This window comes from Heterodontus francisci, chromosome 20, assembly GCF_036365525.1.
Source record: "Heterodontus francisci isolate sHetFra1 chromosome 20, sHetFra1.hap1, whole genome shotgun sequence".
Classification (NCBI taxonomy): Eukaryota; Metazoa; Chordata; class Chondrichthyes; order Heterodontiformes; family Heterodontidae; genus Heterodontus; species Heterodontus francisci.
In genome coordinates, this window is record NC_090390.1 from 52,702,408 (window position 1) to 52,716,021 (window position 13,614).

Below are 13,614 nucleotides of genomic sequence, written 5' to 3' on the forward strand. Positions count from 1 at the left end.
CAGCCACCCAGCCCCTGTATGCGCCTATGTATGTTGGCTAGGCTCTAAAAATAGTGCAAGTGACTACTTCTACACATTTGTCCAAGCATTCCAGTCAAGGATCAAAATTGTACATGTATACATCATAGCTCAACTAGAACATATAATGGAAAGTAAGCTGCTACATTAAGATTGTATACTTTGTTCATACACACCTTTAGCTGAAGTCACTACTAAATAATTCTGAAAATATAATTCAAGGCTTTGAAAAACAGTCACAGATATAGCTAGAAAAGTAAACCATAGAAGACATGCCTTGTTATAATACACGGCTTCCTCAGGTGAAAATTCTCCTCGTTTCAAATCGCTTCCAGTTGTGGCATGTGCCTGAGCACAAAGTCTCATCAATCTCCCAGTGTTACAAAGCAATAAGGCAGCATTAGTTTCATCCTCTATAGTCTCAAAGTCTTGAATACCCTTTTCAAAGTAAGAAAAGCTTTTCTTCCATAGCTCTTGTTCTAACATCGTTATGCCTTTGCTTGCTGCACGGTGGAGAAACGCAAGCATATTAGCCTTTTATATTAAAATCACATTAATTTCCAAAGGTCTTAAACGTTTGCATGAACTTTTAAACTTTTTGCTACATTTTCCTATTACATGAAGGGAGCAACAAGTTTGTTCCAGACAGTTTGCAGTTCATCAGAAAGGTTTATAGAACAGCATATAATCTAACAAGCTTATTAGCTCAAATGTCCTTACCTGTTCCCTCAGTCTGCACAGCAGCAGCCTGATTCATGTAGAAAACTCCAACCTCATTTCTGCTATTGCCTAATCTTTTTAACACTTGTGTATGTTGCTCTACAACGTGAACATTTTGATCACAGGAATGTAGTAGTTCATTTGCTGCCTCGTAACATTTGCAGCTAACTGAAAGTTGGTATTCCAAGTCCATATAAAGCTCTGTAGCCCAGCTGAAAGCTAGAACAATGACATTGTTAATACTCAAATTGGGTACAGGCAAGACAGAATGGAAAAAATAGGCAAAAGTCAAATATTACCGTCAAAGTTTTAGATACATTCTTTCCCCCTTGTTACATGTTGGGGTTTATAGCTGTTATTTTGTTTGTCCCCTCCAGTTCTTTTTCCCCCACCAACTCTCCTCACTTGATAGTGAAGTATGGGGTATGATCCCACAGCTTACCACAAACTCTGAGAACAAATCCTTCCAGTATATGTCAGAGAATGCATGTACTCTACTTAACTATAGAAGGGGAATGATAGCCATGCTCGATCACATTCTAAAGAGAGGTCACTGGATGATCATCAAACCCAAGTGGAATTTTCCCTTCCCAACCCAGAAGCCAACAGTAGTACTGACACTACTGTCAGCACTGAGATCAAAGACAGCAAAGACCAGGGATACAACCTGGGGTTTTCTGATCTGTATAGTTCAATGCTATGCCATGCGGTGCACTTATCCACTAAGCGTTCAGAAAACCATGAAAGTACATTTCAGGAAAAAATCTGAAAGCATCATCTCATTCCAGACAAAGCCAAACCAATGCAGCATACTTAAAATAATGCAATTTGGCACTCAACTTTTGCAAGTCATTTACTCTGAAAGCAAAGATTTGAAGGTCTCGTAGTTAGCTTCAAGAATAAAAAATATGCAGGATGATGGCATAAGTCATGCTGTCAATGACATGCCATTGTTGACAGGTCAATGCAATGGAGTAATTGCAAGTATTGCAGTAGTTTGCAGTTGCACAAGTTTTGTTGCAGAAGGGTGCAACGATGCAACCTATTGTACTGCTTTGCCTGGGAGAAATGCATGGGTATATGCTGATCTGAATTATTCAATGTACAATTTTGCAGCAATACAAAAAATATAAATATGAAAACTAACCTTGGCAGTTGGACTCTCTGTGGAGGCTATGCAAAATTTCTTGATCCTCTCTACTTTGGTAGCTATACTCTTCTTGATAAGCTGCTCTATTACTGGCATTTTGAGCTAACATTAACTGAATGTCACCATTAATTGTCAAACACTGACTAAGAAAGAACAGAACTTCCGGTGACAAATTGCTAATAAGGCAGCAATAGGCATCTGTCAACAGAAAAAAAAATGAAAGTTAATACATCATGCTTGCATTAGAAATACTGTACATCCCAGAAGATCTCCTGTGGTATTGCTCATAGATAGTCTAGCACCTGGATTACAAAACAGAAAATGGTATTCTAATGTTTACCACAGTTCCCTCTGTAGCCCATATTCCCCAATGCTGTAATATAGTAAATTTACTGAAGGATTACATCCATGGCAGATTTGCAATTTTTGCCTAAAACACAAATAGTTGACTAACATGTTTATTTACCATTATCCCTCTGGAAAATATCCTTCCTAGCTCTACCTATTAAGAAAGATTTTCTTTCCCTCCCACAAACCTCCCAAGATGGATTGTAACTGTTATTGTTAACCAAGGTTTATCACATTGTTGAGTCTCTAATGTCCAGCATTTCAAACAGAAGACCATTTGCCATCATCCAAACCCGACTGATGAGTTTAGCTGCAATGCCTGATTTCAGTTTTTAAAAGTATCTCATAAGCAGAGTCTCTGGCCTTATATCAAATAACAGTACATTTGATGGAGAAATATCTCATCTCAAACATCTTTAGCACAATTACTGCCTTCAAAGGAGTATTTAAACTACAGTCATGGTCCAGAGTGTCTGTTTCCCTGCCCTGTCACAGTACAGGCAAAACTTTAGTTTGCCTGCTAGAACTGAATTTCCCAGGACTTAGGTATTAGAAAAGGCTATTCACTCATTAGTTGGAAAAAAAACTCCCTCAGTGATGGAGTAACATTCAATGAGGGAGCAATCATTTTCAATTCTTCAGATTGGTTGTGTCAAAAAAACCTGAAACCAAGCAGGTGTAGAACTATTAATGAACCAATAACAAGGCAAGAACAAAATGGACAGCACTAGCTCAGTTCAACCTAAGCAAAGGTGAGTGATAAGTACCATTGAAGTTGGGAAATGGAGAGAAGTGGTCTCCAACTGATAGAAAGGTGAGGGGTGAGCTGGTAGGCAGCTAATATTTAAATGGGGTGACTAAATTTTTAGAAACCGTGCACAAGGCAAGGTCAGCACTCTCAGATCATGCAATGGAACGGTTTAAATTTTTATGCATATGGTAATTTCAACATAACTAAGTGTTTAAATTTCTTCCATGAATTATGAATGTCAGAATTTAAAATAATCACACGATTCAAGTGAATTGCAGTATAGAAATGCTGAGTTAATAATTTTTTTTATTCTTTCATGGGATGTGGGCGTCGCTGGCAAGGCCAGCATTTGTTGCACATCCCTAATTGCCCTTGATAAATGCTGTGGCATTTCAGAGGGCAGCTAAAAGTCAACGACATTGCTGTGGACTGGAGTCACATAGTCCAGACTAGGTAAGTACAGCAGATTTCCTTCCCTAAAGGAAGTTAGTGAACCAGATGGGTTTTACATGGGAATTAAGAGCAAGAGTAGGCCCCTCGGCCCCTCACGCCTGCTCTGCCATTCAACAGGATTATGGCTGATTTGATTGTAACCTCAACTCTACATTCCCACCTACCCCCCCCATAACCTTTCACCCCCCCCTTGCTTATCAAGAACCTATCTACCTCTGACTTTTACAACAGTCGATGATGGTAATGGTGTCATGAAACTGAGACTAGCTGTCAATTCCAGATTTTTTTTTATTACTTGAATTTAAATTCCACCAGCTGCTGTGATGGGATTTGAACCAGTGTCCCTGGGGCATTAACCAAGGCCTCTGGATTACTAGTTTAGTGACATTACCACTATGTTACCACCTCCCCATGTAATAGAACCACACAATAATTCTGCAATCCAAAGTAGAAACTGCAATGAATTGCTGGGCTACTGAAATTGACATCACGTTATTAGAGAAGTGTGTTGCGACATTACATTACCAATACTCTACCTTTGTTCTCATCAGCAATCTTACTATGAAAATAGCAAGGCGGCAAGAAACAGAATACACAGGCTGCATCTCTCAACATGGATAGACAAATCAGTATCTTTTAGAGGCACACATGGGCACTGCCCTTTGTTCTGTGCATCACAAACATACAATGTCTTGTAAATCATTATTCATAGGTTGATCCAAGATGGGAATGTGGGCATACTTTGAAGGTCCAGCATCCTACCGACATAATGGTCATAAGCTTTGCAAGTAAAACTGACAAAATTATGTACTGCTCCCAGAATGTTGTTTTTCAGCAAAGGCAGAGAAAGTAACTGGCAATTTTTGTACGCCTGGAGGCAATTTTTAGTCTAACCCTCACCCCCTCCCCAATTCCATTCTTGAGCCAGAAACCACAATCGTGTTCTCGAACATCTATCATTACCTTTTCACTATTTTTGGTACAACTTTCCAGCATTAAACTAAAGTATGACCTGATCAAAATGTAACCAATCCTGCTAACTTGTCACATGAACACTGCAGGTGTCTCCACGTGTATATAGTTTTGCATTGGAGATCCCGATAGACAAAATTAAAGAGCAAGTTTAAACATTCTATTCCTGCCCAGTTCCTCTGTATTTTCTCAGATCTATCACAATGGGAAAGAAAATGTTTCTACTGAACAAAGTATGTTTTATCTGTCAAAATTAAGTTATATTAATAGGAAGTATCAAAAGAGTACTGCTATACTTTCGCTTGATTTGCAATTTTTTGGTCTTGGGAATTAGAAATGTTACAAGTTGAAAGAAAAAAAAAACAAGCTTCAATAGTCCATCAGAAAAGATAGCTTTAAAATTTTCTGCAGTTAATTTCCTATTACAGATAATTGAATATCTATCATCCAATTAGTTGAAAGTGCTTAAGTGGCAAAAGTTTGCGATCCTAGAATGAATACTATTTTCTAACAGCTGTAATTAATATTCCTACACAAAATATGCTGGCATAAGGGATTTCAAATGATCTTAAGAGTCAGAATCATTACTGCACAGGATGCCATCCAGCCCATCTCATCTATGCTGGCTGCCTGTAGAGCAATCCAGTCAGTCCTACACCCCCAGTCTAGCCCCATAGCCCCACAACTTTATTTCCTTCAAGTGCTCATCCAATTTGCTTTTGAAATCATTAATCATCCCCACTTCCACCACCCTCATAAGCAGAGTGTTCCAGGTCATTACCACTCACTGCGTAATCTTCCTCACATCCCCCCGCACCTCTTGACCGCAACCTTAAATCTATGTCCCCTAGTCCTTGTACCATCAGCTAATAGGAACAGCTGCTCTCTGTCAAACTTATCTAAACCTGTCAATCTTGTACACCTCAATCAAATCTCCCCTCAATCTCTCTTGCTCCAGGGAGAACCAACCACCTTCTCCAACCTACTCTTGTAGCTAAAATCCTTCATCCCTGGATCCATTCTGGTAAATCTCCTCTGCATCCTCTAAAAGGACCCTCACATTCTTCTTAAAATGTGACCAGAACTGGAGGTAATACTCTAGTTGTCACCTAACCAGAGCTTTAAACAGGTTCAGCAAACCTTCCCTGCTTTTGTACTCAATACCTCTATTTATGAAGCCCAGGATCCCATGTTTTGCTAACCACTCTCTCAATATGTGCTGCCAGCTTCAAAGATCGATGCACATGACCTCCCCACCCCCCAGGTTCCTTTATCCCAGGAGGCTCTTTAGAACTGTGCTATTAAGTCTATATCGCCTCTCCCTCCTGCCAAAACGCATCACCTCACACTTTTCTATAACAAATTCCATCTGTCACTTGCTTGCCCATTCTGCTAGCTTATGTCCTCTTGCAGTCGAGTGCCATCATCCTCACTGTTTGCCACTCCTTCAAGTTTGGTATCATAGGCAAATTTTAAAATGTTACCCTGTACTTTTATATGTCAAAAAATCAGTGGTCCTAGCACTGCCCGTTGGCAAACACAACTGTCTACCATCCTCCAGTCTGGACAAAAAAGTTGGTTAATAAAATTGAGGCTCATGGAATAGGAGGGTCAGTGTCAGCTAGGATAAAAAAAATTGGATGAAAGACAGAAAGCAGTTGTGATAAACAGTTTAAATAAAAGCAAAAGACTGCAAATCTGAAATAAAAACAAAGTGTTGGAAATACTCAGCAGGTCGGGCAACATCTGTAGATCCACAGATGCTGCCCGACCTGCTGAGTATTTCCAGCACTTTGTTTTTATTTCAGATTTGCAGTCTTTTGCTTTTATTTAAACTGTTTATCACAACTGCTTTCTGTCTTTCAGCCAATTTTTTTTATCCTAGCTGACACTGACCCTCCTATTCCATGAGCCTCAATTGTGTTAACCAACTTTTATGTAGTACTTTGTCAAACATTTTCTTTAAGTCCATAGACAACATCCATTGCTTTTGCTTCAATGTAATGCTACTTCATTAAGATTAGTCAAGCACAATCTGCCTTTTACAAATCCATGCTGGTACTCCTTAATTAACACAAACCTCTCCAAGTGCCTGTTGATTTTTCCCCTAATTATTGTATCTAAAACCTTATCCAACTCTGGTGTTAAACTGACTGGCCTGCAGTTACTAGGAATGTCCTTGCATCCTTTCTTGAGTAAGGGGGTCACATTTGCCACTCTCCAATCCTCTGGCACCTCCCCCATATCTCAGGAAAACTGGAAGATTATGACAAGTCCTTCCACTATCTCCATTCCGACTTCCTTTAGCAGCCAGGGATGCAAGCCAGGCAACTTATCCACTCTAAGCATAGCCAGCCTTTCCAGTGCACCCTGCCTACCAATTTCACCCCACCCATTGCCTCCATCTCCGCTTCTACCGATATTATGTCAGCATCCTCTTAGGAAACACGAATACAAAAGACTCGAAGTGTTCTAGCCTTGCCCTGCACCTTTCTGATATCACCCTTTTTGTCTTTAATAGGGCCCACCCTGTTTCTTACTACCTGCTTACTGAAATAGTTATACTAATTCTTTAAAATACAATCTGTCATTTCTAGCAAAACAGAGTTTATGTCATAACTATGTAGCCACTTACCAAGAGACTGTAAAGCAAGTTTAATATATCTTAATGCTCTACCATACTTTTGCAGAGTAGTTGCTGCATCTGAGAGAATGAAGTAGGCTCTTGAAGCTTTAAAGATTAGATTCAGTTTCATCTGATATTGCCATGTATCTGGTATCATTCCAGATTGACTGGGAAGCTTAATTGTTTTATGAGCTGGGCTCACTGAAAAGCAAAAGCATTAAAATCAAAATAACAATACTTTGTATTATTAGAAGAATTCTAAATGCAGAAAACACAATTAAACAAACAAGTGACAAGACAAACAATCTGGATTTCAAACAAACTAATTTAAGTGGGTGCATCACCCTCCACAAAAAAAATTCTTTTTACAATTTGAAAGGAGTTCTGATGCAACAAGGAAATAAACGAGCTCACGAAAGAATGCAGTTAAATATATTGCATAGCCTGCAACTGAACATAATCTATATGATGACACAATCGCTGAATTTAAATGGCTTACTGATGCATATACAATATAAAAGTAGTGATAAAGGTAACACTCCACAAATGCATATTACACGTTAATAACATTCGCATGCAATTTTAATATATTTGTAAGTACTGAATTGTGAATTTAGAAAATTTATAGGAAGATAATACTGTGCAATGATACAGCATTTAAGCACTATTGGCTTGGACATAAATATTGTACAGAATTGTCTTTTAAAAATATTTTCAAGAGTACTTGGGAATCAGTAGCTTGTAAGGATAAATATATTACCAAAGCAACTGAGAAAATTATAATTTATTAAGTGAAGTATTACATGTGGTATCCAGGCTGAAGGTTTCTCAACAGCTAATTACCTTTATCTAAAAACAGAGCAATTTGTTTCTTAAGAGCTTTGTGGCCTGTGCATTCAGATTCATCTGCATACTTCAGAGGTATTGGAACACTGGGATCAGCAGCTGGGAGATCACTCTCCTTTTTAATACTCCCATCAACAGCCTTCAGTCCCTGAAAGAAACAACTAACACTTAAGATTAGCATAACTACAGTTCTTATAGTGAATACCTGCCCATTTACCTCCTCTCTCCTCACTATCCCAGGCCCCAAACACTCCTTTCAGGTGAAGCAGTAATTTACTTTTCCTTCTTTCAGTGTAGTACACTGTATTCGCTGCTCACAATGTGGTCTCCTTTACATTGGGGAGACCAAACGAAGACTGGGTGACCGCTTTGCGGAACACCTCCGCTCAGTCCGTAAGCATGACCCCGAGCTTCCAGTTGCTTGCTATTTCAACACTCCCCCCGTTCTCATGCTCACATCTCTGTCCTGGGACTGCTGCAGTGTTCCAGTGATCAACGCAAGCTCGAGGAACAGCATCTCATTTACCGATTAGGCACACTGCAGCCTTCCAGACTGAACATAGAGTTCTATAATTTCAGAGCATAATGGGCCCCCCACTTTACTTTTATTTTTAGTTATTTTTTCTTTTTTCTGTGTTTATTTTCTTTTACCTTAGTTTGTTCAGTTTGCTTACCCACTGTTTTTTTTTCATGTTTGTGCTTGTGGCTGTTCAGTTTTCAGTCCATTAACACCCTATCTGTACTAATGCTCGTCTTTCAACACACCATTAACATTGTTTGCCTTTGCTCCATAACATTATTATTAGAGATACAACACTGAAACAGGCCCTTCGGCCCACCGAGTCTGTGCCAACCATCAACCACCCATTTATACTAATCCTACACTAATCCCATATTCCTACCACATCCCCACCTGTCCCTATATTTTCCCTACCATCTATCTATACGAGGGGCAATTTCTAATGGCCAATTTACCTATCAACCTGCAAGTCTTTAGCATGTGGGAGGAAACCGGAGCACCCGGAGGAAACCCACGCAGACACAGGGAGAACTTGCAAACTCCACACAGGCAGTACCCGGAATTGAACCCGGGTCGCTGGAGCTGTGAGGCTGCGGTGCTAACCACTGCGCCGCCAATTCTGGTCGGTTATTCTCTGTGACCTTGTCCTATCTACACCTCCTCCTTTGTTATCTCGTGCCCCACCCCCGCTTTACTCGCTTAAAATCTTTCACATTTCTAGTATTTCCTAGTTCTGAAGGGTCACTGACCTGAAACGTTAACTCTGCTTCTCTCTCCACAGATGCTGCCAGACCTGCTGAGTATTTCCAGCATTTCTTGTTTCAGATTTCCAGCATCTGCAGTATTTTGCTTTTATTATGCAAGTATTGTGAAATGTACACTATAGTATATGTTCTGTAAGAAACCATGTTCTGAGAACATGTAAGCATTTGTACAAAATGAAATTATAAACTAATTCAAATTAGTGAATTACCTCAAGAACGTAATTGAGAACAACTCTACATCGCTCCTCTGTATCATAACAAACTGGGAAAGCACAGCTGGGCTTAAAACAAAAGTTCAGAGTAAGACATTTTCATTTTATGCAAGCCCAGTTACTCAAAGCAATCCCAGTAAATTTTCCCAACTTCATATTAATGTGGAGGATAGATCTTCTGTCCCCATCGTAAGCAAATCTGTTCTGAGAGAATCCAGACTTCTTGAGACAAATTTCTATATTTAACTGAGAATGTGATAGATTTGTCAAATTGTTCCATTAAGTTTGACTATAACTACATTCTTAAGCAACATTTATAAGATTTTGAATATACATTGCCCTACAATAATCTTAATAAAAAGATTGGCTCATACCCTTATTTGGTGTATCGACTTATACTTTTCAGGTACAGATAACTCGCCAACAGATTTAATGACAGCAACAGCTTTGCTATCATCTGATGGATCAGAGCCATTGCTGAACGAACCATTTTCGTCACTGTCCTCTGGTAGATCCTCGTCTTCACTATAACTATCAGAATTCTCATTCAGAGTTGATCCATTTTCGTCCTGTTTCGGTGGCTCATCCAGTTGGAAAAGTTCTGAGATCATGTAGTTGGCCGAAGCAATAATCTGCACAAACTATAAAATTGTAGTCACACGATTAATGATAAACTTAAATGGAAAAGCGTTTGCTTATTTAGCGCAGTACTCAAATCTTGGATATTAAATATTTATATGTGCAACCCATCATCCAGAATATTTTGTAAATGACTAGGTACATTGCCAACAGCATCTTGACACTTGAGAAAAAAGTCATAGGAAGTGTAATGCATCAACAATACAAAGTAATTAACGTTTTGCAAATATTTAGAACTTGTAAAATAATTTTAGAAAATAGTAGTATTTACACTAACCACTTTTGGATAGTTACAACTTCAACTGTAGTTAATTTTTGCCAGTCAACTTTTCTTATTTTCTTCTGGATTATAACATGCACATTAGTGAGTGCTGGGCTCAATAAATATAGAATTAGCATGCAACTGCATAATTAAAATAAAGCTTAATATGCACTGTAAGAAAAGGGCATTTCCGACCTAGAAAGAGTAAAAACGACAGCTTTTCTGTAAGAATATAGCGTTGTTAATTAGCGCACTGAGAGCCAATTTAATTAGAAATTTCACTACATAATACAATTGAAGAGTCTGCAATGCCCAAAGCACCTACTGCACAAAATGAAGCAATCTAAAACTCAAAACCAATGTAGTTTGTACCTGGGGATGCCTTTCTTTGTCCAGTAATTTAATACAATTTAACAAGAGGGTCCTTATAATCCCATAATGTTTCCTGTTCTGAACTTTCTTCATCATCATGTTGCTAGCAACCCTATACACCACAACACATATCAACATAAGGGCTTGAGATCTATACATATAACTAGATACAAGTTAGATATTTGCATACTGTGAAATAACTATTTTGCAAATAGATTTCCTGTAGCACTGTACACAGTAAGGTGGATATATGGGCACCTTAATCTTTATACACAGTGGCGCAGTGGTTAGCACCGCAGCCTCACAGCTCCAGCGACCCGGGTTCAATTCTGGGTACTGCTTGTGTGGAGTTTGCAAGTTCTCCCTGTGTCTGCGTGGGTTTCCTCCGGGTGCTCCGGTTTCCTCCCACATGCCAAAGACTTGCAGGTTGATAGTAAATTGGTCATTATAAATTGCCCCTAGTATAGGTAGGTGGTAGGGAAATATAGGGACAGGTGGGGATGTGGTAGGAACATGGAATTAGCGTAGGATTAGTATAAATGGGTGGTTGATGGTCGGCACAGACTCGGTGGGCCAAAGGGCCTGTTTCGGTGATGTATCTCTAAACTAAAACTAAACATCTCTCTCTCCTGCCTCTTTCTCTTCTCATTCCACATTACTTGTATCTTACTTCCAATTGTTTTCTCCCCCTTGTGTGAGAGGTGCTGAATGGCAAGTTAGGAAAAGGAACCACCAAGGACTACAAGTAGCATTTTCGATTGGGGGTGGGGGATGAAATGGGAGAAGCAAGATAGGGAAAACATGACCAGCAATCCCCAGTGCTCCCTTCCCATATGGCTCATCTCCACTCAACTACTTGTTTCCATTGCAATGTCTATCCTTTAATTTCTCACTATTTGTTCTCCTCTCTACTAACTAGTCAAAACATACATCCTCCTTCCTTCACCATCACACAGCTCACTTTCAATCTTCCATCCATCCCCTCTTTAGTTTTCCACAGTGACTTTGTTTGCTTTTAAACTCAAATTAGGAAGATAAAAGACATTGGACTGGATTTAGTTCTCCCCTTGATGTCGGGGGTTGTGGCATGGAGGAGGGGGGCAGAAAATGCCTCCGGGAGAGGCCCGCCATCGGCCTTGACGCTGGAAAGACTGGCCCAATATTGCCAGCGGCAACGAGGCCTCATGGCCACACCCCCAGCCGCTCAGTGATGGGAGCCAAATCTGCATATTTAAAAAAATGTAAATGAATGAATAAATGATCTACTCATTCCCACCATCTGTTCCAGGGCAATCTTCGTGCAGTTGGGGCGGTACAGTGGCGCAGTGGTTCGCACCGCAGCCTCACAGCTCCAGCGACCCGGGTTCAATTCTGGGTACTGCCTGTGTGGAGTTTGCAAGTTCTCCCTGTGTCTGCGTGGGTTTCCTCCGGGTGCTCCGGTTTCCTCCCACATGCCAAAGACTTGCAGGTTGATAGGTTAATTGGCCTTTATAAATTGCCCCGAGTATAGGTAGGTGGTAGGGAAATATAGGGACAGGTGGGGATGTGGTAGGAATATGGGATTAGTGTAGGATTAGTATAAATGGGTGGTTGATGGTCGGCACAGACTCGGTGGGCCGAAGGGGCCTGTTTCAGTGCTGTATCTCTAAACTAAACTGTTGGCCGGCACTCCCGCGCCTTCAGATCCCCGTCCGGGGAAACAAGGCACCACACTGGTGGGGATGGGGGACCAGGTAAGTTTTTCAGTGCGGGGGTGGGATGGGGGGAGGGGGAGGGGAGCGGGGTCAAACTAATCTCATTGGTTTAGGGGATGATGGGAAGGGTTAGAGTTTAAAGTTTAAGGTGGTCAGGGGAAGTATTTTGGTGGGGGGGGGGGGGGGGGGGTGGTAAGAGGGCTGCCCCAGCAATTCAATTCAAATGAGCCGCCATATGGAAAATTGCGGTGGCTCCACGGCATGTTGCCAGGACGGCTTTTTTCTCGACGGTGGGCACGGAAGATTCAGCCCATTGTCTTTGTCTCTCCTCTTCTTAAGGTGTCAGTATTTAGCTTTGCAATTTATAACTGCCGAGCAGATGAGATAATTAGAAGCTGCTTTAGATGAGGAATGACACTCCCAGCTTAATATGCTCTGAAGTATTCAGTAAACAAATCAAAAGCTACAAAAGTATATATTCCATCTGCATCTTTGGAATATTAATAATCATTAAACTAAACTGCTGTGAGCATGATTATCTGCTGTCAAAAACCTGAAGGCTCCAGAGAAGCAGCAATTTTCATTATATATTCATAGGACGCAATTTATTGTTCTAAAGCAACCTTTAAAAAATAACGCTGTAACAAGCACAGGGGTGTACTTGGCTACAATCAAGGCTGCGTTGAGGTGCAAGAAGAACTTGCATGGTGAGCAATCAACACTTACAATGTTTGTTAATAATTCAAAATGTGTAGGCTAAAGTTTTTAATGCATCAATTAGGATATTTAGGTTTTATAAATCAACTGGGAGAACAATGGAGTAATATTACTTTGAATACCAGGACTTCACTCAAGGCAATCATTGTTCTTTTGTTTAAACAAATAAGGTAACCCTTCATGAAGTGGTCCCAGTGCAGGAGAACGCCACAAAAGTTCAAGTAAAGTTCATAGAAACTAAAACGCATAATGTTAATTCAACAGATTGAAAGGGATAAAATAGGGTGATACAAGGATGGCACAAGAAAGTATATCTATTTCAAAAATGAATATCCCAAGACAAATATTTTTTCATTTTATCTATCATCTACATAACATAGGAGGTAACTGAATCTTTCAAGTTAAAACTGTCTTCTAAACTTAAGCATAGAGATCAATACATATTGCTCTAATTTTCAGCTTTATGGATGCTCTCTAAATTAACCTGCTTAGGATTTCAAAAATTGTTGACAGCACTAAGCTATGTGGCCAAGTGATAAGTATGAGATAT

General features: G+C 40.0%; 1 protein-coding gene across 3 annotated transcripts in view; it reads right to left on the reverse strand.

The window, feature by feature from the left end:
* Positions 1-13,614, reverse strand: part of edrf1 (erythroid differentiation regulatory factor 1) — a 76,288-nt gene that overhangs the window by 31,647 nt on the left and 31,027 nt on the right. For 2 of the 3 annotated variants that reach the window (XM_068052756.1, XM_068052754.1), the window contains 8 exons: positions 10,654-10,765; positions 9,755-10,021; positions 9,378-9,449; positions 7,882-8,032; positions 7,048-7,239; positions 1,886-2,086; positions 739-957; positions 295-521 (listed from right to left, as the gene is read on the reverse strand). In XM_068052756.1, coding sequence (XP_067908857.1) covers positions 295-521; positions 739-957; positions 1,886-2,086; positions 7,048-7,239; positions 7,882-8,032; positions 9,378-9,449; positions 9,755-10,021; positions 10,654-10,765 — 1,441 coding nt within the window. The remainder of the gene's footprint in view (positions 1-294; positions 522-738; positions 958-1,885; positions 2,087-7,047; positions 7,240-7,881; positions 8,033-9,377; positions 9,450-9,754; positions 10,022-10,653; positions 10,766-13,614) is intronic. The other variant, XM_068052755.1, reaches the window with a different exon arrangement.